The sequence below is a fragment of the Poecilia reticulata genome, chromosome 6 (genome assembly GCF_904066995.2).
Source record: "Poecilia reticulata chromosome 6, P_reticulata-male-v2, whole genome shotgun sequence".
Taxonomy (NCBI): domain Eukaryota; kingdom Metazoa; phylum Chordata; class Actinopteri; order Cyprinodontiformes; family Poeciliidae; genus Poecilia; species Poecilia reticulata.
In genome coordinates, this window is record NC_088835.1 from 12,332,227 (window position 1) to 12,360,090 (window position 27,864).

General features: G+C 39.5%; 1 protein-coding gene across 2 annotated transcripts in view; it reads right to left on the reverse strand.

Moving 5' to 3' along the window:
• The window catches only part of LOC103466321 (cGMP-inhibited 3',5'-cyclic phosphodiesterase 3A-like), a 96,840-nt gene that overhangs the window by 33,676 nt on the left and 35,300 nt on the right, over positions 1 to 27,864 (reverse strand). Inside the window, exon 2 of one of the 2 annotated variants that reach the window (XM_008411820.3) lies at positions 13,828 to 13,878. The exons of the other annotated variant lie outside the window; for it this stretch is intronic. Coding sequence (XP_008410042.2) covers positions 13,828 to 13,878 — 51 coding nt within the window. The remainder of the gene's footprint in view (positions 1 to 13,827; positions 13,879 to 27,864) is intronic. 2 annotated transcript variants of the gene reach the window in all.

The window sequence follows — 27,864 nt, forward strand, 5'->3', positions numbered from 1 at the left end:
AATTTCCATCCCTAAGCTGCATGTTAAACTAACAACATATCTCTTTAAGCTCTTCCAAGATTTCAATAATAAATTTGAAAAAAGAAATTGTCCTCTTTCAGTTCTTTCAATAAATGGATGACGTCAGAGCCATGGTCAATTGGAAACAGGTCAGTTGTCGTTGGGAGGTTCCTACCATTTCAAGTTTTCAGCTTACAAACACATGAGCAGAAGCATGTGCAAGATGCAGAGCAAAAAAAAAAAACTATATGGCACAAAAACACGACTAATAAACAAAGAATTACCATTTAAAACTGAAACTGCCGAATTACAGCGAAAGCGTTTAACCATATATTGCCCTACAGAGACTGTAAAGTTTTGTAAACCGTTTAATCGCTTCTGCATCACATTAGGCTACATACTGCACACACGCTTACATTCACGTAAACACAGAGACGTTATTTTATAGAAACATTATTTTATACCCACATTTTAGTTCACAGACGCAACAAAAAAGAAGCAGAGTAGACGTGCTGGTAGCCTGTTAAATATGTTTACAGCATCAAGTCTGAAACAGGTTCAGCACAGCCGAGCAGTCCCCGATACTTAATGAACGGACTCATTGACAACCTCTCAGCTTTGACCCGACCCCAATGAAAGGCAACAACCATCAGCAGTGTCTCTCCATCCTCGTCGCTCAGTCTGAGCTGCCTCTGTTTCGGTAGGTTGAAGGGAAAGTCCACAACTAATTTGTGTCAATTAACCACAAGCAAAAGCAAGGAGGCATTTGGCTGATTTATCTGAACAGACCACATGTTCCCCATTCACCCTCGAAGAATGTTATCAGATTTTTCTCTCCATATGTCCTAGTGATTCTCACAACAGCCATCAGACATCCAGAGTTATTCTGTTTACATTGGCAACGAAACAAGCAGCTGACCCGAGCATCAATTTCAATAACGTTCACATGTGGGAACGGAAAACGTTTTCCATTTTCACAGAATATTATCAGATGAGAAGGTACAATTAGTAAATATTTTTACCTAATGGTCAGAAAAAAAACTGAAAATAAAAGTTTTCACTGCATGCAGGATTTATATTGAAGTACCGGACCAAAACAACTGATATCTGAATTTCAGAACGATTCCTTTTTATTCTAATTAGCTAATAAATTATCTTTCTCTGATTCACCTTCTCTGTCCCTGTCTTCTGCATTACTGCATGATTTCAGGACAAAATGCAGCCGCGGTATTTTCCCGACTATAGAGCGCACCTCACTATAAGCCGCACCCACAACGTTTTTTTTAACTGGAAACGTACATATATAAGCCGCACCGGGCTATAAGTCGCAGTTATCTCTGCCGCTCTCTGTTTCTCACAAGTGCGCGGCAAAGGACTACATTCATAATAAATCTGCTATTAAGGACGAAGCCCTGCGTCTCCAACGCTGAACCATGGATTCGTTCACGCCAAACTTACATGCAGCTAAACTTAAAAGCTGCACAAAACAACTTCTTCGTGTTGTTTCCATGATGAGGGGGTATGAGTTTGAAGAAATGTCTCCGTGCCTGCTGCTAGCATGTGCTTGTTCTAAATGAAAATAAGCACTTTCTTCTTTGCTTTCCAATTTTGAGTTCCAATGATTCACTTCCTGCTATAGAGCCCCCTAATGGTTAAAGGAAAATCCACAGAAAAGCCGCACCGGGCTAAAAACCGCAAGGACCAAAGCATGGGGGAAAAAGTAGCGACTTATAGTCCGAAAAATACGGCAAATATTTCTGAGCTATGTCTAACTTTCAAAAGTAACACGATAATCAAAAATAATTTTTAAAACAGACACGTGGGCTTAATGAAAAGTGTGCTTAAAACTTCCTTAAATGTTGTGGTTTTCAAATGTAGTTTTAATCTAACAAACCAGCCTCATCAGCAGGTCAATATAAATTATGGAATATGACTGTAATATAGCAAATTTAAATACAATCCACACTGACAAAAGCCCTGAAAATCACACCTAAAACCATTGTAAAACGGCAACACAAGCAAAACATAAACTCAATCATTCAAAAACAAAAAAAAGGGAAAGAATAACCCTAACATCTATTACTAAGTAAGTACATGTAGATATTTATGGCGGGCAGGATTTGACCCTTTAGTTTGGCCTTTAGTTTGATATATATGCACTAAAGAATACACAAGAAAACAATGTTGATTCAGTAAATCCAGCTACAGCAGCCATGCTAATCCTTTATGTAAGCTGCTAAATAAAGTCTAAAATGTTAACTTCGTTATCATTTTGTGTTTGCTCAAAAATAGTAAAACCAGTGTGATGTCACATCTACGTTCTTGAATGAAGTGGTTGGGCTTTAAGTCGGCTGCTCAAGCTTAAAATGTAGTCATAATGTTCTTAGCAGTCCGTGCAATTAGCCAGCCGTGAGATTTAAAAGCCTGACGATGGTCCACTTCTGTTTATGGCTGGACAAACAACGGCAGGAACATGTTTACAATCACAACTAATCGCAGTTATAGTCAAGCGAGCCCAATATTATTTGAACCCCGGGCAGGTTTAGATTTGGAATAATCTTCTGATTTTACCAATATGTTTTCTCTGACTGAAGATATTGTTACCATACTAGTGAAAACATGCAAAAAAGCTTTTCAGCAAGTACACAACCTGTTTTGCTGCTATTATGCAAGTACTGTTCATTATCTATTGTGCAAAGCATACATATTTTTCTAACATCGCATTCTTATAAAATGTAAACAAGCATATTCACTTTTACAAAAGTTATACCCCTTCAGGTGGTACCACTTCCTTTTATACACAAGCTACTTGCAGGAAAGACAATTATCCATCCATCCATCCAGGCATAATCTGACAGATGCATGAATAATTCTGGCTAACTATCTGTATCTGTAAAATGAATACATGTCTGGAAGAAGTGTCATAATGCTAATGACCGCAACATAAAAATTAAAATCTGAGCCTCAATTCAGAACATGGAGTTACTGACACGTGTGTGTTTCTCAGCAAAATGCAAAATATCTTGCTGACAGAGTTCACATGGAAACTAAACACTTTCTCCATAAGAAATCTTAGTTTGACTCTCAGATGGCAGAAGGGAGATTAGTTGTGATGGTCTCAAATAGTTTTGAATAAATAATTTAGGGAAAGAATAGAATAGAATAGAATAGAATAGAATAGAATAGAATAGAATTCACTGTGACAGTAAGTGAGACCTTACTGTATTTAGTGAGGTATGAGTATAAAATATACTGAATAAAATGCTTCACATCGTTACTGCATGCTCTTTGTAACATTAATTTGTTCACAGCATTGTGCAAAAAGCCAAATAAAAACTTACGGTACTTACAAAAAAAACCTAAGAGACACCCTCTGAGTACAGCTGTGGACACATGTAAGCAATATTGCAGTAAATATCGCAACTGAATTGTAATATACACAGTACTGTGAAACATTTGTCCACGTCCAAAATGAAAATCAGATATGCTTGCTCTTACGTTTTTAAATAACAGATTTATATAAGTAATTCAACTTGAAATTCTCAACATAACAAATACTTATGACTTTATGGAACTTTTAAGCATCATTATATCCCTTGTGGGAGGTTTAATATTTATTCTAGACTATTATTTTGGCAGGAAGACAATGCTGAATGTACCTAATGTTCCAATCATCTACAAGTTAAACCTAAAAAAAAAAAAAAAACGTCGTTGATGGAGATCCTGGAGCAAAAACTTGTGAGTGAGTTACATAACGCCACGGCTGTTACATAAGGGCTTCCTGTCAAGTTTCATGATAAGTTTAATACATCAGCCAAGAGCTCATCTGAAACTTTCAATGCAAACCACATTGGGTGATTTCTAGAAAAGAAGTGTTTCATTTGTAAGTTTGATGTATGGACTACAAAAGTGTAACTTAACAAATAAAAAAATCAGAAATTGGAAATCAGTCCTACCTTGTAGGACTGATTTCCAGTCCACTTTAAAAGGAAGGTTTTATATAAAATCAACATTTTTTTAGCTTTATATCATGTCATAATGTGATTCCCTCATTAAAAATATAGCTAGAGTGTTGCTTTGATTTTTTTTACACATGTTGGAGAAAACTTTGAATCTCCCCTTGCAGTAATGCAGGGGTCCTGAATGCCTGTTCACACAAAGAATATATACCCCAAAGCTCCACCTTGGAGCTGCAGTCTGAGCTTCAGCCCCGCAGAGCACCCCACCCACATGCCTCCCCCACTCAGCTCCACCAGACTAGCGGCAACAGAGACTAGCAAAAACCTGGTGCAACCGAGTCTGCTGAGCTCATCAAAGGACCTACTCATCAGTCCAATGCACCCAAGACCGGCTGCAAATTACCAATAATATATAACCTCAGACATTTTAAGTTCATTTTCTCAGATTTTTGCTATGTCTTAAAGAGAAATCAATTTTTTTTTTTTCAATTCCGAATCTCCAGCCTTTTACCTATTGTGACCTTGTGCCGTCCAATTTTGTGCCAACCACCTTTTCATGTAAGGTGACGATTTTCTTGCTTGCAATCTTTCAATATTTTGGGGGTTTCTGTACAATTGGCATGGAGCGCTTTGTTTATCAAAGCCAGGAAAATTCCAGATCATCGCTGATCCTCCTGAGCAGGTCCCCAGTGCAAGACCCTCCAGTCAAAGATTTACCACAGATCTGCGTTATGTTCCCCCATGAGCCCCCAGCTTTGCTTGACACGCTACATTAGGTAAAAGTGACTATCAGAATCACTTTTTATGACTCCTCAACAGGCTAAGCAATATACTAAACCATGCATGAACACCCTGTTATGACATCTCGGCGTGACTAACAGCCGTGTTCATGATCAATGGCTTTAATTGTTTGTGTGAGTGCTGCCGGGAAAAGTACATCTATAGACACACTGCAGATCAACACCAGCGCAGCAATTCAAGTAAACTAAACTGAGAAGCCGTCAAAACAAACCAGTAATCACGCTCCAAACTCAGCACAGCTGAATTTGTCTGCTATTGTATTGTTTACTGTCATAAATTACTTTAATTAATAACATCTCGTTATTTTAAGCATGCTTTTATAAACTTCAGGCGATTACAATTCTTAGAAAGCGCAATAGATTTTACAAACAACAGAACTGACCTCTACATCTCTGACTCATGGAAATATGCCTGCTGACGTTCCTGCTGTGTCCACATGCATTTTTCCAGTAACTGCAGAATGCAGGGGGACAAAACCCATTTGGTGCAACAAAACAAAACGCTGAGGCCTCTGATCAATGAGGTTTTATTAACGACACACACACACAAACGCACTCTCAGGGGTCACATATTTGTAATTTCTGAGATGGTCTACTTGATACACTTTCAGCCCTTACATCTAAACTCTTAGTCTTCAAAGCCATTAGTGAAATACCAGGACTTCTGAAACTGTCCAGCACTGGGGACATAATGTCTCCCTTTTCAGAAAAAGACATTGGACAGCTGCTTTGGGTGATGATGTGGCCACATTGGTGTTTTATCTTCTTGGCCGTGATGCAGGAAATTTGTATTTTTATAACTATTCTGTCGCACAAACTATTCTTAATGAGGTAATGATGATTCATGTTTATACATTCAGATGTCATCGATAACATTCAGCACAAAATCCAAACTTTTCCAAGCAGGCAGCATTAGCCTTTAATTCATCTGAATTTTCATATGAATTATTTTTGTTTACTGTGATTCTGTTTGAAAAATAACTATAATCCTGTAAAGTGCTGCTACGCTGCAATGTAGCGCTCACGTGCCTCTTTCTTTCTGATGTGTTTTGAGACGTGCTCTACTTGTGTCACTGTTTCCAGGTTCCATCAACTGGAACGCATCTGGAATCTGCATCCCGTGAGTTTTAATTTAACATGGCTACCACACACTTGAAATGCAAATTCTGGTGGTTTGCGTCTCATTAAAGCGGTCACAAACAAAGAACTACATAACTTCTGTCAGTGAACACATTGCAGAGGAATTTACGATATGCTGAGAAAAACATTGTCTGGACTTCAACAGCTGATAGCATTTACCCTGGACACTGACCACATAATTTACCAAATCCCGCTGGCGAAGCTGGAAGACACTTATAATGGGTTTGAACTCTGACTCTCGGGGTCAAAGGGACCTCCTCGGAGAGTGTGAGTGATCGCCCTGACAACCTAAGCAACGGTGGATTTTTTTTTACCGTTTCTGAACAACACTGATACAGATTATTGTGTCAAAGCCTATACAATTTATAAATAACCCAATACTTTGCAAGCTGGATGGCAGGATAAGGCCTAGAGACCATCGCTAACAATGACTTTCTTTTGGACTCGCTTTTGAAAGATGATTTGAACTAAATAAAGTAGCTGGTGAACATATGTTGAAATATAAAACGTCATAGATGACAGAACAGTTGCCCATTTGTGTTGGAGTTGATTACATTCGTATTTGAGGTGATTTCTTGAAAATATCGATAATCTCTCGCCTTCTCTCAATCTCCTGGACTCAGTGTTGTTAATTTTCTCGTATCGTTACATTCTGGAACTGAGCTGCTAGTGGTGGCAGCAGCTTCAATTCAATGTCATTCAATAGAAATAATATTTTAGTGATCCCAAAGGGAAATTAAATGTTGTTGTAGCTCAATACAAGTTAATATAATAATAATACAACTTAATACAAGGTTCTTCAAATAATTATTCTAGAGGGTGATGGCTATGGGCAGGAAGGATCTCCTGTACCAGTCAGTGTGATAGCAAATTTGAAGAAGCCTCTGACTGAAGAGACTGTTTTTCTAAAAATGCCTCATGATGAAGACACTCAGGGTTGTCCATAATTGTCTTCATTTTATGTTGGAGTAGCTCTGCTACCTGAGCTCTGATTTGGGATTATTTTGTCTTTTTCTTTAAACTTTTGATAATAATTTTTGCATTCCGTGATTGGACAATTATTCCCTTTGGTTTTGCAGCTGGAAGAATTTTCAGCTCTTCCTCTTTTACTTTCAGATAGTTGTTGTGGTGCACAATCGCAGCAACAAGTAATTGTGTTTACAGCTAGGAGCAGCCAATTAGCATTTCAAAAGCTCAAATTATACTTTAACTACAAGTACAACCCCAAATGCCAGAGGGGTTGAAAGAGGTTTTGTAGATGCAGAGGAGGACCAGAGAGTAGAAACAGAAGGAGGAAGCTCGAACCATTCCTACCATTGATTATAATGGTAATCAGCCTAGCTTCAAAAGCAGACATGTAGGAAGCAGCAGCAAAAACAAATGAGGTGGATTAGCTACTGTAAAATTCTGTTAGCGTGTCATGACATGCCAAAAAAAAGCTCAACAACAGATGGCAGGAGGTCAGTTTTCGACTGCCACACACTAACCTTAAACCATGCCACTGTGTTAAAGTCAACGCAGAGTAATTCATTAAAAACTGTGTGGGAAAAAAAAATCCTTACAACAGAAAAAGATTAACAATGTCATCCAGAAGCTTTCCATTCCAGTGCCTCCATACTTACATGTGTCCACTGGGATTATTGGTCAACAGAAAACTGGAAGGATGAGACTCCACTAAAGATGCCACTGCCAGTACCAAAGTTGCCAGCACTGAACCTAAAAACTTACAACAAACCCTCAACCCTGCTGTTACCCAACACCCATCACAAACCCTCAGTCAGCTCAAACACAGAGCCAGGTCCTCAGCTGCAGCCTGGATACAATTACAAGCTATTCTATGTTTTATGACAAAGAGGCGGGGAACGCTGTTGGGGGAACATTGAGGAGGTCCAAAGCGAAGGGAAAAATTGTTTTGTTAAAGATTCACTTGAAGAGAAAGGTTAAGACGAATGAGTCCTAATATTCAACCATTCAACAGTCTCGTTTGGGTCCAGAAAAGTTGCAACAAAGGATTTAAAAGAAGTCAGATCCAAGCAATATTGACATGAAAGGTAGAGCAGAAAAAAAAACTAGATATTGTTAGAAGTGGTTCTTGGACACCTAATAGGTCTAAAATATTCACAAGATTTGAAAAATCTTATGAGATAGATGGAAATACTTCTCTATCATGGATTGTATCTGATCCCTCTTTTTAAATCAAAGAAAAACTTTCCACGGCATTTCAGGTGTGACCTGACCTGCGATCAATCTCAAAGAGTCACATGCCGTCGTCTGCTAATGCTACCCATCAAAACAGCATCGTAAGGACTTCCCTCCAACAAAAACTAGTTGTGAAACGTTTAAAGCAGTTTATTAAAACAATATTTGCATTGAGGTACATTTTGAATCATAAAGTAAAGAGTGAGAGAGATTGTTGCAGGTGAGGATGTTGAAGATAAAACCCCAAAGACTGTATTTATTTTTAAAGGCAAGATAATTTTATTTATATAGCACATTTTCAGCAACAAGGCAATGCAAAGTACCAAATTGTCTTTTTTTTTGTTTTGTAAACACACTACCGTAAAAGCTAAAGAATAATGCCTAATTTCCACCAAGCGATACACTACGGTCCGGCACCTTTTTTACGGGCAGATGGACCTTTCAGGGCAGGCAGGGTTTAATCCAGTCACCTAACATGTTGTCATACTGGTGTGTCAACGTGACACACTAGTTTGTCTCGTCCTTGTCGTAAGCAGCGAATCCTTGGACTTTGTTTAGCGATGCTAGTAGCTCTGCCCTAAACCGTACTGTTACATTGTCCTGTGAATCCAGGAACGGAGTGACATGGGTCACTTTGATAATGGAAACAGAAAAAACAGCGTACCGGACTGCAACAACCTGTGTGGAAATGAGGCATATGATGTTGAAGGTAAGTTTGTTCTATGAGCTACTAGTAGCCTGGGGTCTGCAAACATCCCTGGTTTATGAATCAGAGTAACCACTCACTGGAAAATATATGCATTGTCTGTGACGACTGCTCTCTAAGGCTTAAGCACTTGCACTCATAGTCATATTTAATAAAGATTGTTCGTGAGACTTACGTCCCACAACTCCAGTCTAACTCCAGTCACCAGGTGGCATTTAAAGACCTGTCCACACTAAAGAGGATGCTTTGGAAACTCAAAGTTTTCTGCCTCGTTTGCACCTATTGTCCAATAATGGCGTTTTTTTGTTGTTGTTACTGAACAAAGACTTTAAAAGATTCAACAAGTTTAAAAAGTCAAATCTTTTAAAACTGCATGGTGTACAAATGTGGCTTGGATGTTTGAAGGTTATTAAAAACATTGACAAAGAGCACTGCTCCGTACATGGCCCCACTGTGGCTTTCTGTGCTCAAAACCAAAACAACTAATTGAGCTTTTTTTTCTGAATTGTTCCATATTTGTCTCTATTACCAGAAAACCTCAAACATAAGCAGACAAACATAATGACATTAATTGTGTCAACAAAGACATGGGCTACAAGAATGTAGCCTGGTGCTGCTTTAGCCCTTACACAGGATCTTATTTTATTTTTATTTTAATAATTTAATAATTCACCAGCAATACATTAAACAATGTATTGCTGGTGAAGCATGCATATTTAGGTGATTTCAACCCTTTTATGCATCAGTTATGATCCTTTGAATCATAATTTTTTTTTCCATTTTTATTTTATTTTCTTAAGGCATAAAAAAAGGTAGGAAAAAAATTTTTGTGAAAAATTTTATTTTTTTTAGGAGATCAATTGTAATTTTGTCCTAATACAAAGTTGTTATTTAAAAAATACACCAGTAATATTGTTCTTTAGGGCTTATCTGAGGTCAAAATATTTTTTTACCTGCTAGAGTCGTCTACAGTAGAAGGAGGGACCGGGTCGGTCGGCATGCTTTTTTTGTCTGTCAGCCATATTGGATTTAACAAAAATAATTTCTTGCCTTTGCAGCTGATGGCCAGTACTTGATAGTGTATTTTATGATGCATTAGTGTCCACTTCAATGGTCAGTGTGCATTTATAACATAAAAATCCACAAAAAGCACAAAAAAATAGCTTTTAGGTAGCTGTCCACTGTAGTGACCACTATGCATGAAAGGGTTAATTAGAATCCCACAAAACAAAACTAAGATATTAATTTAAAAAAACACCCAGAGAACTGTTGCGAGGCCTAAAGTGAAATATTAAATTTTGCTTCTGTAACTCATGTTCAAGTTCAAGTTGGAGCTCCCCGTCGCAACACGGCGACTTTAAACTGCTGGCACTGAAAGCTGAGAGATAGCCGCCTTTTTCCTGGTGGACTGAACTTTACATGTTTTGTTCAGTCAAGTTGAGTTTATTTGAACAGCACATTTCAGCAACAAGGCAATTCAAACTGCTTTACATGATAGACTGTTGAATAAATAAGCTTTCTGGAAAAAGGCACAATCAATGGCCCAGCGCAAATCAAAACACGTTGAGCTGTTTTTGCCACTTGCGCTGCTCTTGAAAGGCAGTAACTTATCCTGAGCACACGGGTAGCACAGAGCAATCTATGAAAGTCGGGAATATGTATTCCAGTGAAGCAAGCAGTGCGCAGCCTTTAATATGGTGGAAAATAAACAACCACTTCACAAGTGTATGGCATGACACCAACATCATCAATTGTCTGCTTCGCACTCATTCAACCTTTCATTAATTTAGAATAACAGTCAGAAAATCCATCCAGGACTACAAGCACCCCTTTCTAATTCCCCTGGTCTCCGTCCAAAACTAACAACTTTCCAGTTCAATACAAATATTTGAATAGCTCTTTCCATACATAACGCTACTGTCAGTCTCTAAGCTAAAACATCCACCGCATGGTTTAGAGGTGGAAAAAAGATGTGGTTTGGAAAATGAGCCCACTAATGTGTGCATGTTGGCAAATACAACACAGAGAAGATCAATCAAGTGGTCCAGTCTCCCGTCCACCCCACTCTCCTCTCTGCCTCCCTTTCTCTCTCTCTCTGTCTGTGATCTGAATATGCTGCGAGCTGCTCGGGCACAGAGAGGCGCAGCCTGCCTTTCTGACCAGCAACCTGGTCCAACAGTTAAGGACAAAACTGCCACAAGATGGAGAAAGATGCCAACATAAGCCTTGGCCTCTTCCATATCTCGTCATTCTCTGGATCTGCTAGAGTCCAGTGAGGAATGTGCAGCTCCTGTCCAGAAAAAAACAAAACTGACCACTGATTGTAAATAATAACGTCGGTGATGCCTCCATCGTGAAATATGTTTTCTCCTCCTACTAACTTTACTCAAAGTGCCAAGACACAAGTCCCAGAGAATAAAGCTCTGGGTAGCGTTAAGGCTTTCTTTGGTCTGAGGGTTGCTAGGTTGCTAGATTAAGGCTGATTTGGGATCGTAAAGCTGGTGAGACTTTCCCCACATATTTCCATGCTACTCCTGCAATATAAGTGCTATTTCAAGCATATTTCAAAACAATCCGGTAGTCATCATGTCTTCTATTTGCAAAGTGTTACATTTTTTATATATATATTTTACTTATTTTTGGCAATACACTTCAACAGATCTGAATAGGAGAAACTTTAAAATCTTTGAAACTCATTGTGTTCTTCAGGACTCTCTGCTTTTCCTTAGTTTCAGCTCGACACACAATGAAAACGGGTGAAATGGCGTTGGGCCAATTTCAGGTTCTACCGGTTTTTATTACAGTTTCCTTTTTTATATAATCACATTTTAGTTTCCATTAGATTTCTGATCAAATACAACAAATTTCTGCCATGCCAACCTTTCTCCTCTTTTATATGGCATGACTTTAAGCAACAGTTTCTAATGAAGTTTGAGCAATGTGCTTCAAATGCATTAAATCCCAACCAAATTTCCACATTGTCCACATTTTTGACACTAGGACAGTAAAATCAAAACATTTATTGTCTTTAAACTTTTGACCATATCATATTTTGGATACAAAAAGATTTAAAATGATCTACTATGTTTTATCAACTTTAGGTAAATTTGCCCATAGGTTAAATTGAAATGCATTTCATTTCTGTTTATTTTAACTTTGCCTTTTCAACATCTGACCCAGCAGTTTGACCTATTGCTTCTGCTAAGAGCTAAACGTCCTTAGCAGGTCGTTGACTATTCTTATATTTTTGCTCATTTTTACAAGTAACAATTTCTGCTCTTCTCCAGCCTGCCCACAATGCATTATCACAGATTTTTTTATCCCCAATACTTTTTGAGTCAAGTAAAAATTCAGCTCTGTATAAACAGTTTCTAAGTGTAGTGCTGTGCATATTTGCAAGCATTCGTTGCTACCTAAATAAACCGTGCACTGTCAGCAAAGACTGGCTGTCCATTAATTTCTGAAGGATGTCCCCCCCTGATAGGAGGACATGAGGTACAGGACACATTCATGCTGGACGTGGCAAAGCCGGCGCCAAGGGCGTTGTTTATTCTCACTCTGGAGTGCTGCCCCGAAGCTCCATAGCAGCTCAATACATCAATTTTCAAGCGCAGACACATCCACAAATTCCCCTGCCCACAAAAGATGGGGAAGGTTATCTGAAGGATGTGGCTGAATGTCTGTTCTCAAAGAGCCAATTCCCCTGGTCCCTGCTTAGTCTATTCCCATTTCCTTGCCCTTTAATCGCTTAGAGAACCTCATGTAGAGCCAAGTCACTCTATCTTTCAAACCAGAACTAAGACGGTGACTTTGTTGGAGAGCGCGACGCCTCCCAACATGGTGCTCAGGCAAATGTAAGACGAGTGGATAATCTGAAGCTCTATCTGCATGTGTAGAGAGAGATGGGGGCGTTCCTGTCTGCTGTTACGTCTACGACACGTTCAGCAGGAGTAAAGACGTCGAAAAGCCTTAGAGGAAATGTTTCTTTTATTGCTAAAGCATAATCTCACAGAAAGAAATCAGAAAAAAATTCAGTCATTAATATAGGTGTGTTTACTCAAAGTGCATGTTGATAAGTAATTATTTTATTAATAAAATTACAGGTGCCATGGTTGATGATAATACCAACTATAATATTTTTAAATAAAAAAAATTTATAAATACAACATGACATGGAGGTCTTTTATTTAGCCTCTGGACACAAGACTGAACTGGGACTCACACTTATCTTGCTGGTAAAAGTGTTCAAAGAAAAAGTAATTTAGAGCTCAGTGATATGAAACCACACAAAAAGAAAGGAATCTGAAAGTCACAAAGTCTCCAGGTTTGTAAGTGATTCCAGAAATAAAAGCCCTGTTTGTCCAACCATCACAAATATAAACATGGAGTTTGATAAACCGTACCAGGACTATACTGGAAGAGTATGATGTTTTAAAAAGGTAAAAAAACAAACACAAAAAAAAAAACAGGGTGGATTTGTAGTAAAGCTACTCACACACACTGTAATGTGTGGTGGAGGGTCAATGATGCCTTTTTCTCACCCTGAGGCGCTAAGGGAGCTTCCTAGTGTGCATGGCTTCATGAAACCTTTGAAATAGCAGGAGATTTTAGACAAAAAACACTATGTATGTCTTCATTTTTCCTAAATTAGGATGATAATCCGAAACATGTACCAAAATCAAATTAGAAAATCAATCTTCTCTCAGTCGTTTTGACTGAATCCTACAGACACGCGAGGGTTACTTGACAATAACAAGGAGTGGATATTTAAGATAGAAGGGAGAGTCAACGATTCTCCTTAATAAGCTCCAGCTCTGTTAATTTACAGTTTTCTTGCTCTGTTAATGTGAATTTTTCTCCACTTAAAAAGTATACTCAAATTAAAGACTGGATTCAGTGCTTAAATGTACAATTATTATGCTGGGATAAAGGGTGTATTCTTATTTTCTGGCCTGGCACATTGAGATCAGGCCTTCCAGTAAACGTGTCTGGTACTGCATGTCTATCTGATCATTGTGCTAACCTGTGATCCTCGGGAGCCTCTCTTGTGGTCCCATTCTGAACGGGAAAGCATCTGTGGGAAACAAAGACAGAAACATGTTCAAAGCACAGCGCTTCACATCCTGTGTCCGGTGACTTCCTGCATCAGAGGGCGCCCCCCCCCCCCCAAAAAAAAAAACTGTAAATAATCTGAGTTTTGTTTTATTTTTTTCTTCGGAAAATGGAGGCACATGGACGGGAAATGCTCTCGAAGAAGAAGAATAAGAAGAAGTCGTCTGCAGTTGTTTTACTTTTTAGTGCTATTCAGTAAGCACACATCTTTAATGCAATTTCACAGTCAGGTTTAAGTTTACTTTAGTTGTTATTTACTGCCTCAGTAGCACGTGAAGGCTGAGGATTTTTCTATTTATTCTAATTACCAGCCTCTGCGTCGTCCCACGGGCCTCGTAAGCCCATTTTCCACTCTCTCACATTTCCCCACATGCATAAGTGCGGTTCTGCCATTGTTTCTTTTTTGCTGAACATGTTGCCTGAGAGCTCAACCTTAAACTTGCGGTTATTTCTGTCGGACCCACCGCCACAGCGACAAGCGAGCCCAGCATGTTGCTAAATTGCTGCTGAAAGCTGCAAAGAAAGAGGCTCAGTATAAAAGCCAATTTAATAATTCAGGTGTAATTTACTGTGTCAGTGGAGGTCACTGAATTGTGTCACGCTATGAGTGGAAAAATGACGCCGGTCTGGACAACAGTGTACCTTCGAGTTCCCCACTGCGCCGCTTTGCTAAACAAAGACAAAAGCTGATAATCCTCATACCTAATAAGAACAATGAAAATTAATTTCAGCTAAATCCACTGGCCAAAGCCGTCAGCATCACGTCTTAGTCAAAGGTTTGCCCAGTGCGGCTGTGTGTAATTAGACTAGAACTCCTTGCACCGGATACGTTTTTATTTCCTGCTTAAAAAATAGGTATAATTACTGAACAATACCGTTCCAATCAACGCTCATGAAAGCACAAATAATCTTCCGTCTTTGACACGTTCCCCCATTTCCATCAGCTCCATTGTCTGCAAACATTTGAACCTTTAATATGGTCACATTTTGTTCTACGTTCAGCAGCACACTTTGTTAGATATTATTGATGTTTTGGTAGCAATAAGCTACAGAGGAATGTTCAAAATCAGCAACGGTATTGTTCTGAAAATAAAGACACAAGCTAAGCTTTTCTGTAAAATAAATCAAACTCACATTAGATTTAGTTCGCCACCTACTGATTGATCATCCATCCATCCATCCATCCATCCATCCATCCATCCATCCATCCATCCATCCATCCATCCGCTGGTTGTTTCACCATGTAGCACACAAATGTCATAAAAACCTCCCAGAAGCCTACTACTTACAAAAGTCGTAATTTTTGCCATTTTATTCAATTTACTATAATCTAATCAAGCAGCAGGTTACCAATATTGTAATGAAGTTTTTTTTTTTTTCAAACAATGACTATAATTGCTGATAGCTGTGCTTCACATGTGGGTCACATGACCACATTTTCCTCTTGAATTTGACCACAGTACACTAAGTCATCCAACTGGAAAATACACTTTAAAGCAAGTTATTAAATATTATTTAATAATCCTTTGGAGCACAATCGCTGGCATCAAACCAATGGGATTAAATTTTTATGTATTCAATACAGTTTGATACACAAACATGCCACTCAAATATTTAGCAGACCAGGATATCTGTTAGAGAGAAAATACTGTACACTTTGTTCTTTGGTCAAGGTTTTATTAACAATAGGCAAAGCAGTCCAATAATTAATGACCCTGACAGTGAGCAAACAATGTTATATACAGCCATCATAAATAAAAAGAAAATGGCTCTGGAACAGTCTTTCCATAATTTGACATTTTGGATGTTAAAAGAAGAAACATTAAGTGCTTTCTCAAACAATGTTCTCATCCTCTTAAGGGCGACTTCTTTATTTGGCACTACAGTTATGAAGGGGCGAGTAGGTTTTGACTATCAGCAATCCCCTCAAAGTTTTAACAAGTGTGCAAAATATTGCACAGAAACAATGTAAATCACTGTAGTTTATAGTATTTACTATTAGTTGCAGTTTACCAAACTTTTTATTGCTCTGACATCGACATTTTACCTTAACTGCATAAAAGCTGGCAGCATAAACCTTCCCTGCTAAGCAGCAGCAAAAGTGCTGCGCCATTAGAGGATCGCCATGACAGTGAGGCACCCTGATCGCACAAACACACACACACGCACACACACACACACACACACACACACACACACACACACACACACACACACACACACACACACACACACACACACACACACACACACACACACACACACACACACACATAAACAGCCGTTCCACGTTCTGATGTTATGTAACTCGACCTTTCATCTCTTTGCTCTGAAAGACAGACCTAGACTGCACCGAAGTCTCAACATGCTGTTTGATGTGCCAAAAAAAAGGAGAAGAAAAAAACAAAACATCTGAGCTGTGCACAAAATGTGAGCCCTGCACACAGGCCCCCCTGCAAAGAGTAACTCTGAAGGTCGCAATGAGAGCGTTTACCGTCAGAGCAGCTCAAACGCTGGCGTGTACATCACTGCAGGAAAAGCACATTGTGTGGATTCGCATGTACTGATCATTACATTTAGTCATCTACAAACTTTGAGAGTATCACACAGAGGAAAGCACTAAAAATAATTCTTAGTAACTTACAGCCAAATGCATTAAGACGTAGAATCGCAGGATGTCTTCTTTGTCTTTTTATAATGACACCAACAGTTTTGGCAACAGCAGCACAATTGGGAAAATAAAAATGATTTTGCCCAAGTTGTGGCCTTTGATTCAGCCTGTGTTTTCCATCATGCCATATGTGCTGGCTTTTTGAAAAGGTACGTTATTTTGTGTGTAAATGTGAGAAAATGACACAAAATGAACCATGATGTCTTGTGAATTATGTGTGTCACTTTCGATGGCCGAAAAATAATACACCAATGGGGTGAAATTCAGTGTGTATATTAATTTTCTGTGATGTCACTGTCTTATTAATGTTGTTTTTATCATAACGAGGAATCACATGACCTTCTGGTATTAAAATTTCAATACTTCCAGGTGACCCCAGGTGATCAGATAATCATTAGCATGATTAATCAGACATACAAATGATGGCTTAATGTTCTCTGTCAGTTTAAACCGTCCCCTGTGTGGCGTAAGTAAAATGTCTGCGTAATGTGACACAGATAGTCGTTGCTGCACCATTGGAGTTACGCAGTTACATCAGCTGTGTAGCAGTGATTTATATGTTAACATGAGCTGTGATACTTGTGAGGAAGAAATGTTTTACATTTCCAAAAGTTCTGCAGTAAGCAATTTTCTCTGGTGATCAATTTGTTCATATAACAATGTTAAATGGATAGCATAGCAACGTGAGAACATAACTTTATTTAGCATATCGATTACAGTGCCACAGCTAACATATCCTTCATATCAAGTTGCACAACTTGTCAAATACATGTTTAAGCGTATTTGACAAAACACTTAAACCTGTACTTTAACTGGACCACGTGAATAGACTTTTATGGCAACTATTTGATTGTGGCTCTGGTTGTACGCATAGGTTTACTGTCCTGCTTAAACGTTACAACCAGCAACTCCTTGCAAATGGGACTTATTTAGGTGTATCAAGGTATTACACCATCCACACACACATTCAACCTGAGCATACATGCACTGTGGTATACTGCAGTGGAAAACGCACGGACACTCTGCAAGAAAGAACATGCAGACTCTTTAGAGAAAAGACTTGGCCCATCCTGGCTTTCAGTACAAGACCGTCTTTATGTGAGGCAACAGCTCTAACTTCTGTCTTCACATTTTAACTTTTGCGCAGTGCGCTGCTTCATACTTGAAATATAAAAACTGCTCTTCAAATAAAGTATGACTGATTACGATGGCAGCCAGTGCAGCGCTGGAGACAAAACAGGAACATAGAAAAACCTCATCGCTCCAAAGCTGAACCTTCAAGTCGTGTTCTGCTCACAAACAGCTGAGAGGCGACGTGGTGAGGATGGAGAGTGGTGACGGCTCGTACACCCCCGTTTTGTCATCGATCCTGCTGAAGTCTCGCAACGAGGCCGACCCATCATATTATCAAGCTGTCATCACATTGTTACAGAGTCGGAAAAATCTGTACCAGTATCTGCCTCGACCCATTGCTCGCTGCAAGATAACAGCTCAGAGAGTCTCTTTATCATTCTCGTTGACATTGAGTGCTTATTTTCATGTTTTTCATATGCCTCGCAAAAGTATTCGTCCACTTGAACTTTTTGTCCATCACAACTAAAAACTTTAATTAGTTCTTCTGTTGCTTTATGTGACAAACACTCATAATTGTGAAGTGGTAAGGAAATGATGCATGCTTTATCAAATGGAAAATTTATCTCCAGTGCAAAAAAGCTCAAACTCTGTCATACCACAGATTCTCGTGGGTCTGGACTTTGACTAGGTCATTCCGATACATGAGTATGCTCAAAATCATTCTATTGTACCAGCGGCTGCATGTTTATGGTCAGTGTCCTGCAGGAAAACAAACTTCTGTCAAGTCTTTTGCAGCATCTGAGAGCTTTTATTTTCTTCCAGTATTGAGCTCTGCTCATCTCTACATCGGCTCTGCTCTGCTTCCTCTCTTTAGCTGAAGTGCAGCTTGTAATTTCAGACTCCAGTGTGACAGCAGAGCGCGGATTCAAGCCTCCAAGATCAATACCAAAACAGCGAGAAGTCATCTGTCCGAGGCGAAACTCCAAAACTTCATGACAATAAACCGTCTGCAGCAAGCCCCCTCACACGCTTGTGTGTTTGATTACACACAAGCGTGTCCATGTGGACCAGGAGGATAGTAAACTGTTATTTTAAATTCAATTGCTTGATTTCAATATTTGTATGTAGCTATTGGTGCCAAAGTAAAAAATTGCATATATTCATATGTGTGACGGTACAGTGTTGACTCGCTGTTCTACTTGTTCGGACTAAATGCAATTAAACTGAATAAAAATTAGATGCTATTGAATATGTCGTTATTATCATTAAAAAAAACGATGGGCAAAAATAGATTACGACGGGATTTTAAAATGTCAGACAATGAAAAGGGCTAGAGAGCAACTCCTCGTCTGCAGTCAGAACAGTCATGTTGCTTTTTCTTAGACGCGCGTCATAATTCTGCACCAGAAGAAGCCAAACACAGTAAATTTGGAAGTAAACATCGGCTGAAGCAAGCAGTGGCAACTCCCTGAGCCCGAGAACTTTAGAATCGATCCGTAGAGCGTAAAGAGCGTGAAGAGCGTACAGACCGTACAGAGCGTAAAGATCGTACAGAGCGTAAAGAGCGTACAGAGCATACAGAGAGTACAGAGCGTAAAGAGCGTAAAGAGCGTACAGAGTATACAGAGCGTAAAGAGCATAAAGAGCGTACAGAGCGTAAAGAGCATAAAGAGCGTACAGAGCGTACAGAGCGTAAAGAGCGTACAGAGTGTACAGAGCATAAAGAGCGTACAGAGCGTAAAGAACGTAAAGAGCGTACAGAGCGTACAGAGCGTAAAGAGCGTACAGAGTATACAGAGAGTACAGAGCGTAAAGAGCGTACAGAGCGTAAAGAGCATAAAGAGCGTACAGAGCGTACAGAGCGTAAAGAGCATACAGAGTGTACAGAGCATAAAGAGCGTACAGAGCGTAAAGAACGTAAAGAGCATAAAGAGCGTAAAGAGCATAAAGAACGTACAGAGCATAAAGAACGTAAAGAGCGTAAAGAGCGTAAAGAGCGTAAAGAGCGTAAAGAGCATAAAGAGCGTAAAGAGCGTGAAGAGCGTAAAGAGCGTAAAGAGCGTGAAGAGCGTGAAGAGCGTAAAGAGCGTAAAGAGCGTAAAGAGCGTGAAGAGCGTAAAGAGCGTGAAGAGCGTGAAGAGCATAAAGAGGATAAAGAGCGTAAAGAACATAAAGAGCGTAAAGAGCGTGAAGAGAGTGAAGAGCGTGAAGAGCGTAAAGAGCGTGAAGAGCGTGAAGAGCATAAAGACGATAAAGAGCGTAAAGAACATAAAGAGCATAAAGAGCGTAAAGAGCGTAAAGAGCATAAAGAGCGTAAAGAGCATAAAGAGCATAAAGAGCGTAAAGAGCGTAAAGAGCATAAAGAGTGCTCGGCCATGTGGAGACTACGTTTCTTCTTCTTCGCACTGAAGTCGCTTTAGAATAATAAATTGTTTACGCATAAGTCTAATTGCGTTCATACTTAATTTGTATCATCAACGACCGTGCAAAAAAACAACTCGGATTTCAGACAAAAAAAATAAAAATAAAAAATTGGGAAATGGCAAATCAAGACCTGCTGTGTGATTGTAGCTAAATGTATTTATTGAAAAACGAAAACTCGTGTGGAATCTACTCCACGTATGTTTAACCGCACTTAGCGAAACCGAAAGCTCAGTAAAAGTATGAAATACAGCAAACTTGTGTTCACTTTTCCAGGCAAACCTATAAACCTTCTCCTCCGGAGCATTCATCGACTCTGCAGCGCGCTATCAAACGACGTTGTAAATTCTCCCCCTGCCTGCCTCTCTGCCTGCTGGGAAGGAATATGGAGAGCTGTTCCTAATCATGCTAGCTAATGTTTTACAGGTTTTACTGTGGGGGTCAGTAATTGTGAGCCATTTGCGTCATCACTGGAGGGAAGGGAACTATTGAGGTGGGCTGCCAAGGCCAGGCGAGGGGGGCTGTGTGCAGGTAATGAGGAACACGCTTGCGTGTGTGTGCGTGTGTGTGCGTGTGTGTGCGCGTGTGTAGTGTAAGATTTGCACATGCACTGCTAAAAGCATCCACGGATCCTCAGTTTCTCACGCGTCCAAAGTGTAGCGCTAATGAACAAAATCGCACACAAAAAAGAATGATGCCAAGGTCTCACAGTAGATTTACATTTGCTCCTTTATCTTCTCATCCACTATTCACACTTTATGTTTTCAGACCTTTCTATTTTCTAAAGTGTCACTGCAGTATTTGCAGTATCTGGAAGCTTGATTCCTGAAAAATTCTGCATTTACGTTAAAAAAGAGGCAGCTTTCAAACCTGAGAACGTCATCTCGGTCGTAAAGTAAAAATCACGTGTGGTCGTGTTTGCTGCAGGCGGAACCGTTGCCTTTCACCAAATGGATGACAATGGGAATAAAAAAAACATTGTAGGAAAACACTGAAACAATAGGAAGTTAAGACTCATACACATCTGAAGAGGTTTGGGTCAATAAAATCAGTTTGTTTGATTGATCATCACAAAAGTCTGATTTCTTACTAGGTTCTGTCAGGAGAAAAAAAACAAAACTCCTTTAACTTGTTGTGAACTATGCAGGAAAAGGTAAGATTTTAAAGAAAATAAGGTAACACTTTATTTGAAGGGGGCTGAATAAGACTGACATGACACTTTCATAAACATGACATAACACCTGTCATGAACATGAAAAAGCCTTCATGAATATTTATGACTGTTGTCATAAAGCGTAATTCGGTAAATTAAGACACTTTTAATACAAAGTTGACATTATTCAAAATGTCTTTGTTATCACAACTTGACATTAACCAAGAAATCATTACTGTTTAAACTTGACCTTTAATAACATAAAGTTACCTAATTTTTAAAGTGCAGTCAGTAATACTTTTATAACAAATTTATATCAGTAATGATTTCTTGGTTAATGTCAAGTTGTGATAACAAGGACATTTTGAACAATGTCAACTTTGTTATTCATGTTCATGAAGGTGTCATGTCAGTCTTATTCACCCCCTTTCAAATGAACCCCCGAAAATAATATAATTCTCTATATGTTTATCACAGTTATACCTTTACATTAACCTTGTCAATAATTACCTAGAATTTTCTTTGAGGCCCAATTTAAGTACCACAGCTGATACTTGCACAACTGTTTGAAAACACGTGGACCCAAGTGAACACTTTTCCTCAAAGGTGATGGGTTAGAAGTAGGTAAAATGGGTCAAAATAAGAAAGTTGGGCGAGTTTGATGAGGGGGAAACTTTCACCTACATGACTGGGTCAGGGCACGTCTAAATCTGCCGCTCTGCTGGGTGTGCCCAGTCTGTAGTGGTCAGCCTCCATCATAGGTGGTCCAAGGTGGAAACAGCAGGGAACCAGTGACTGCAGCGTGGGCATTAATGCATTTGGGAAGTGAAGCCTGATTCATCTGGTCCGATCAAACAGATGAGGTACTTCAGCTCAAATTAAATGACAGAATGCTGTACAAATGCACAATGAACTTTGACCCTTGTCCACCAATTAAAGTTGTAACAGTAGTGGAACAAGCTTGAAAGTTGGACCATGTTCAGTTTGACGATTTGGACAATGTTCTTCTGGAAAACCAGACTTTAGATGTTACCGTGTTTCCCCGAAAGTAAGACAGTGTCTTACTTTCTTTTTATCCCCAAAAGCCCCACTGTCTTACTTTCGGGGTATATCTTATATTGGAAAAAAAATTTTGAACTTTTTGTTTTAACCATAAAATTAACATTTATTAACAACCTGAACAGTATTGTATTCACCACAAAACAGTTTTATAAAAGGAAGTGCAGGGGACGGCGCGGTGACGAATGGAGAGGGGGACAGTGCGGACGTGGGCAGGAGGTGGCGCGCAGCTAGATGAGAGGGAGGCAGCAATACCCCCGTGTTTCCCCGAAAGTCTTACTTTCGGGGTACGGCTTGTATTAGCCGACCCCCCTGAAACTCCCGATACGTCTTACAATCGGGGGTGTCTTACTATTTGGGAAACACGGTACATTATTCTGGTAATACTGTGGCCTCTCTCAACTGGATGACACACCTTGCCACAAAGCAAAATTACACTAGGAAAGGTTTGGGAAGCACAACAAAGAGCTTGAGGTGCCGATTTTGCGTCCTTACACAGATAGGAATCTAAACGAACAAGTGTAGAACAAACAAGTCCGATCAATGCAGGCCCCACTGGACTCAATGGATCTGGTGCCAAATAAATGAGGATGGTTCCAGATACTCCAGGAGTCCAGTGGGGATAAATGAAGCATGTTTGGGCAGAATAACACACTGTCAGACATGCAGTCACAATGCTATTGTTTATCAAGTGTATCTATCCTTTTAAGGTTTGCCGTAGCTATGAACACATTACTAAAAGCCACATAGTTGGAAAAAAATGCCAGTTCGCTTTGGCATAACCAAGAGAAGGTATCAGACATCCGCACAGATAGGCATTACAGTCGGCAAAGAAAATGTCTCTATGAAGCCAGAAGTCTTGTTATTTCTTGTAGAAGAGGCAAAGCACGTCAAGCCTGACTTCTAAAGTTAATGGACGGTTTAATGACAAAGCAATGAAGGCTTAAACTTGTTCATTACAACATAGTAAAACACACTGAACCAAACAGCTAGATAGTTAATTTTGGCAGAAAAAAAATAAATTAAATGTTGGAGCTCTGTCTTCTGAAATTACTCTGATCTAGAAGGTTTCAGACATCAGCGCTGCCGCCACACTGAGAGACTGACGTCAGAGTTCACTCAGAGGCGATGTTATGAGAGCAGTATGGGAATTTGTGTACAGATGCTGCCTCCACATTATTTCATCTTTTATGAACTGAAACTGACTCGGCAACGCCTGTACTTTTTTCTTTCTTCTTTTTTCTTCAAACTTTTCGCAGGGACCGCACATGGAAACATGCACACATCTACCCAACAATTTCAGCCAATGCAATCCTATCAAGATTCCCACAGGATTCCAGTAAACAGACAGACAGGAATTGCCCCCTCAAGCGTGTACCTTTAAATCATATCCCTTCATCGCCTATAAATCACTGACATGCAAATATAAACGTGCTGTAAAGCCTCAAATAAACAGCATTTATACCTGCGGGAGGCCATAAATCTTTGCTTCCTCTTTTTGCAGGTGGAGGAATTTATATTACTACTGAGCCTGATCCCCTGAAAGAGACTCGGGTCAACCCCCCAGGGGAGGAGCTCCCCAACACAAGCTTGCGTTTTGTCCATTTGGTTCCCCAAGAAAAGGAAAATAACGTTCGTCTGGGCACTGTGGAGATGGAGAGAAAGGAGGCGGCCTCTGCTGGAGCTCGTCTTGGTTTGAGACGAGGCGAAGTACCAACGACAGCCACCCTGGAAACTGGTCCCGATGTAAACCAAACACAAGGATAAGATATGAGGGATGATGGCTTTCCTCCGGGGAAAGTAGGCTACAGCCTGAGCATAGCAGAGCCATCCTATCCTCACACACCCTTACTGGGGATCACAGAGGCTTAGTGAGTAGCTCTCTGCTTCACACTCCTACATGATGCATGTCATAATAAGCACAGATAGCACACTGGAGCAGTAAAGTCTCATCACTGCATCTCAAAGCAGTGATGCACGGCTCTAGGTCCGTTCCATATTAAGGCAACACAAGTATTTTTGCAAACAATGGCAACATTTACCTAAGTTTCTCTTTGTCTGTCAAAGCTCATCCAGACTGTGTTGCCAATCAATAAATTAATGTGTTTAATGTCATTATTCTGGATGTTGTTGCCACCTACTGGCCTGGCTGGAGAACTTCAGCAAAGTTCCCCTTATAAATGTATTTATTCCGACTTCTCACTTTTGAATGTGTTATGATTGGGACTTTATGTGATAGACCAAAACAAAGTAGTGCACAGTTGTGTAGTCAAATAAAGATCTTACGTGTCACTTTTTTTGTTTTTTTACAAACAAAAACATGTAAAATGTGTTTGTATTTAGTCAATATATTGTAGAATCATCGCAGCAGCAGCAATCCTGCATGTTTGCATGACATTTGCTCAGCCTAAAATGCTTGTTTGTTTATCTATCCAAAATAGCTCAGGCTCAGTCAGACTGGATGTTCTGTGAACATTCGCTGTCATTCTCATTTAAATCAAAGTCTGAATTTTGACTTCAATCACACTTTATTTGCTCCGGCCACTTAGATCACAATCATTTCCTTGTAACTCTGATAGTGTTAGAGTTATTGTCCTGCTGACAGGCAGGCCAACGTCCCAGGCTTTTACAGCCTCTAGCAGGATTTTATGCTTTAGTGCTCTATCCGTAGTGTCCATAAACACTTCCACATCATGATGCTTCCCTCTCCGTGTTCACTGCAGGGCTGGTGTTGTTTGGTGTGTTCCTTTGTCTTTGTTCTCTAACAAACCCACCATGCCTTCCTAGAACAGTTCCATCACACAGAAATTAACTTACACATGAACCTCTGAACTGAACAGAAATGCACACCGCACTTTTCAGATCCATTTTTTTTGTAAAGCAAATAATTGATCATGTATCAAATTCCTTCCAAATCACAATTATGCTCTATTTTGTGTTGGTCTAAAACATTACATTTCCTTTTTTGGGAAGGAATTGGGACATTAAGATATTAAAGTAACTCTTGACACCAGGCAGAACGTCAACAAGGTCAACTAGCCAGGAAACTATAAGGAAGGTATAACACAGAAGAAGTGCATGGTGATGCGTTGTTTATGTTTTCAAATTAGTTTATTCTAAAATCCTGTTTGATGCATGATTCATGCTCACAAGTCTTCACAAGATGAAAGCCACAAAGCCGAACAGCCCACAGATCTCGCCGGAGTTTGACCGCCATAAAATGTTTCATCGCCTTGTGGCCGACTTCTGATGTCTGCCTTTTGATGCTGCGCAGGTAATAAAAGGTTGGTTTATCACAGTTTTCTGTGCTGCAGTGGCAAAAACAGAGAGTAAAGCGCAGAGAGATGTTAAAGAAAATCATACTAAGCATCAGAGTCAGATACTCTTTGGAAACTCCTGAGCTGAAAGCACTGGCAAAAGGAAGAAATGTGTCGTTTTTATCTATTTTTAAATTTAAATCTTTATTTAAATCTTACTTTGGTGAAGAAAGTCCAGTAGTTTCATCCTGTTTTAAGGATTAAAGGACAACTCAGTCACTTCTTTAAAAAGCCTAACCTTCCTTAACGTTTTAAAATTGTAGACCAGTTTCTAGATTGCAATTTATTTTTGATATTCTATACAAAATTATTTATGCACAGCTTTGATCCTTTTTAAATTTTAGCCAGTCTTTGGGCTGATAGCTGGGTGATAGCCCTGAATCAGCTCAGTTAAAGTCCGCTGTGGCCTGTTCTTCTTAAATAGTGTTAGATAAGCTTGAAGTGCGTGGACCTCAGAACAGCCTCTGATCTGCATATCCCTCTAAATCTCCCTCTGGACCAGGTTGAGACTCAGGGTCATCGCCCCTGAAAGTAAAAATGTTCTCTTGTTAAAATATAAATTTTCTCCTGTTCCCTCCTGGAGCTACCCAAACGCCACGTTTAGCCTCTGTAAGCATGCTTTTGTTGGTTTTTCCAATAACCCAACACATTAGATCACTGTTATGAAAATATTCCTGAAGATCTAATACTGGTTATATGTAACCAAAATTAAAACTAGACCACCCAAAGGCCCACAGAAAGAACATGTAAGCCGTTTCGGACTGTGATTTGTTATAAAGAGGTATTAAAAATTTCCTTTTTAAATGCTGAAAATAATCTGGTTATGATGTGAATCGGCTGCAGCGGCAGTGATAACAGTGCTGCAGCTCTTTTCATTTTGGCATCAGTCAGTCTGTGTTTTCCCGTCAGCAGCTGGAACAGAACTCAGCCGCCAGGATCCTAATTAGAACAAGAAAAAGGAGATTGTATTAGGCAGCTGGAGCATCTACGTGTTGGCCGGCTGTTAAACTGAGAATTGTGCACGTCTTATTCACTTTTCCGTACTTATTCCAATTCTATATCTTTTAAATCTCCCAAACTGCTGGCTTAGCTGTTCTCAGATCCAGACTGCAATATTTGTAAATCAGATTGTGCTTTTGGTGTTGTGGCCTGGCAACACCGGTGTATTTTAAAATAAATACAGCGCCTTTCATAGAGACATCAAAAACAAAGCTAAATGGATGCTAATTCTCCTAAGCGGTTACTTACTATTTTAGCTACTCGCTTTAAAACTTCTGCTTTATCTACCTTGTTCTATTTTTACTTGGTGTTCACATTTTGTTTGCCATAGTTTTTTGGGTTTTTGGTGCAGAGCACAGTGGTGAATGCTGGTTTATTTTATAGGTGTTCAGTAAATAGATCAGCTTTGATTTAATTCACTCCATATCCAGCAAAACCCTCTGACTGCCTTTTAATGTGTGTTTGCTTTAAAAACACAAGGTTTGTTTGTTTTTTTTTAACACCAGCTTTGTTTTAATGCTGTGCATTTGTTTGTAAGTGAATTTCTCAAAAACCTTTCTAGTTTCTCGGCGTAAAAAAAGCAGACGCTGACATATCAATGAACACAGATGTGCAACAGCGTCTTTGTGTGCATGTGAGCTGAGGATCGGCACAAAGGCAAACCACAAGCTATGAAAACACTGGTTAAAAAACCTAGTCTGCTGTTTAAACATGGAAGGAATGCTAGTACAAACACACAAAACATTTGTGTGTTTTTTTTCACACTTGCACATGGAAAAAAAAAAAAAAACTCTTGAAGAAAAACCTCAAGAAAAGTGGATGTTCTGCATCCGAGCTGCGATTGCTTTCCACAACATCCGTCCTCGTGTTTATGTAGCCATGTGACTGAAGCCGCCGTACGTCCTCTGACGTCAGCCTGCATTCCTCGCATTCATCAAGCTCAGTTCTCACTGATAACCGTCTCTGATACTCCGAAAGAGAGGGAGCAAAGATCACACAATATAAAAGCGGCAATAATTCACTGGGCCTGTGTTTGCTATATTTATCTTCTCTTGATAAAATAAATAACCTCCACTTCGCCATCTGTTTTCATAAACAGTTGAGCGGTCATGAAGACGTATTGCCTGAAATGGTCCTCCTGTTCCACTTAAAACATTGAATCCATAAATAATTGCAAAACTGCTGTCAAGATATTAATACTCGGGACAAATGACTCCCTACATAAATATGTTTGAATTTTGAGAATCAGTATTT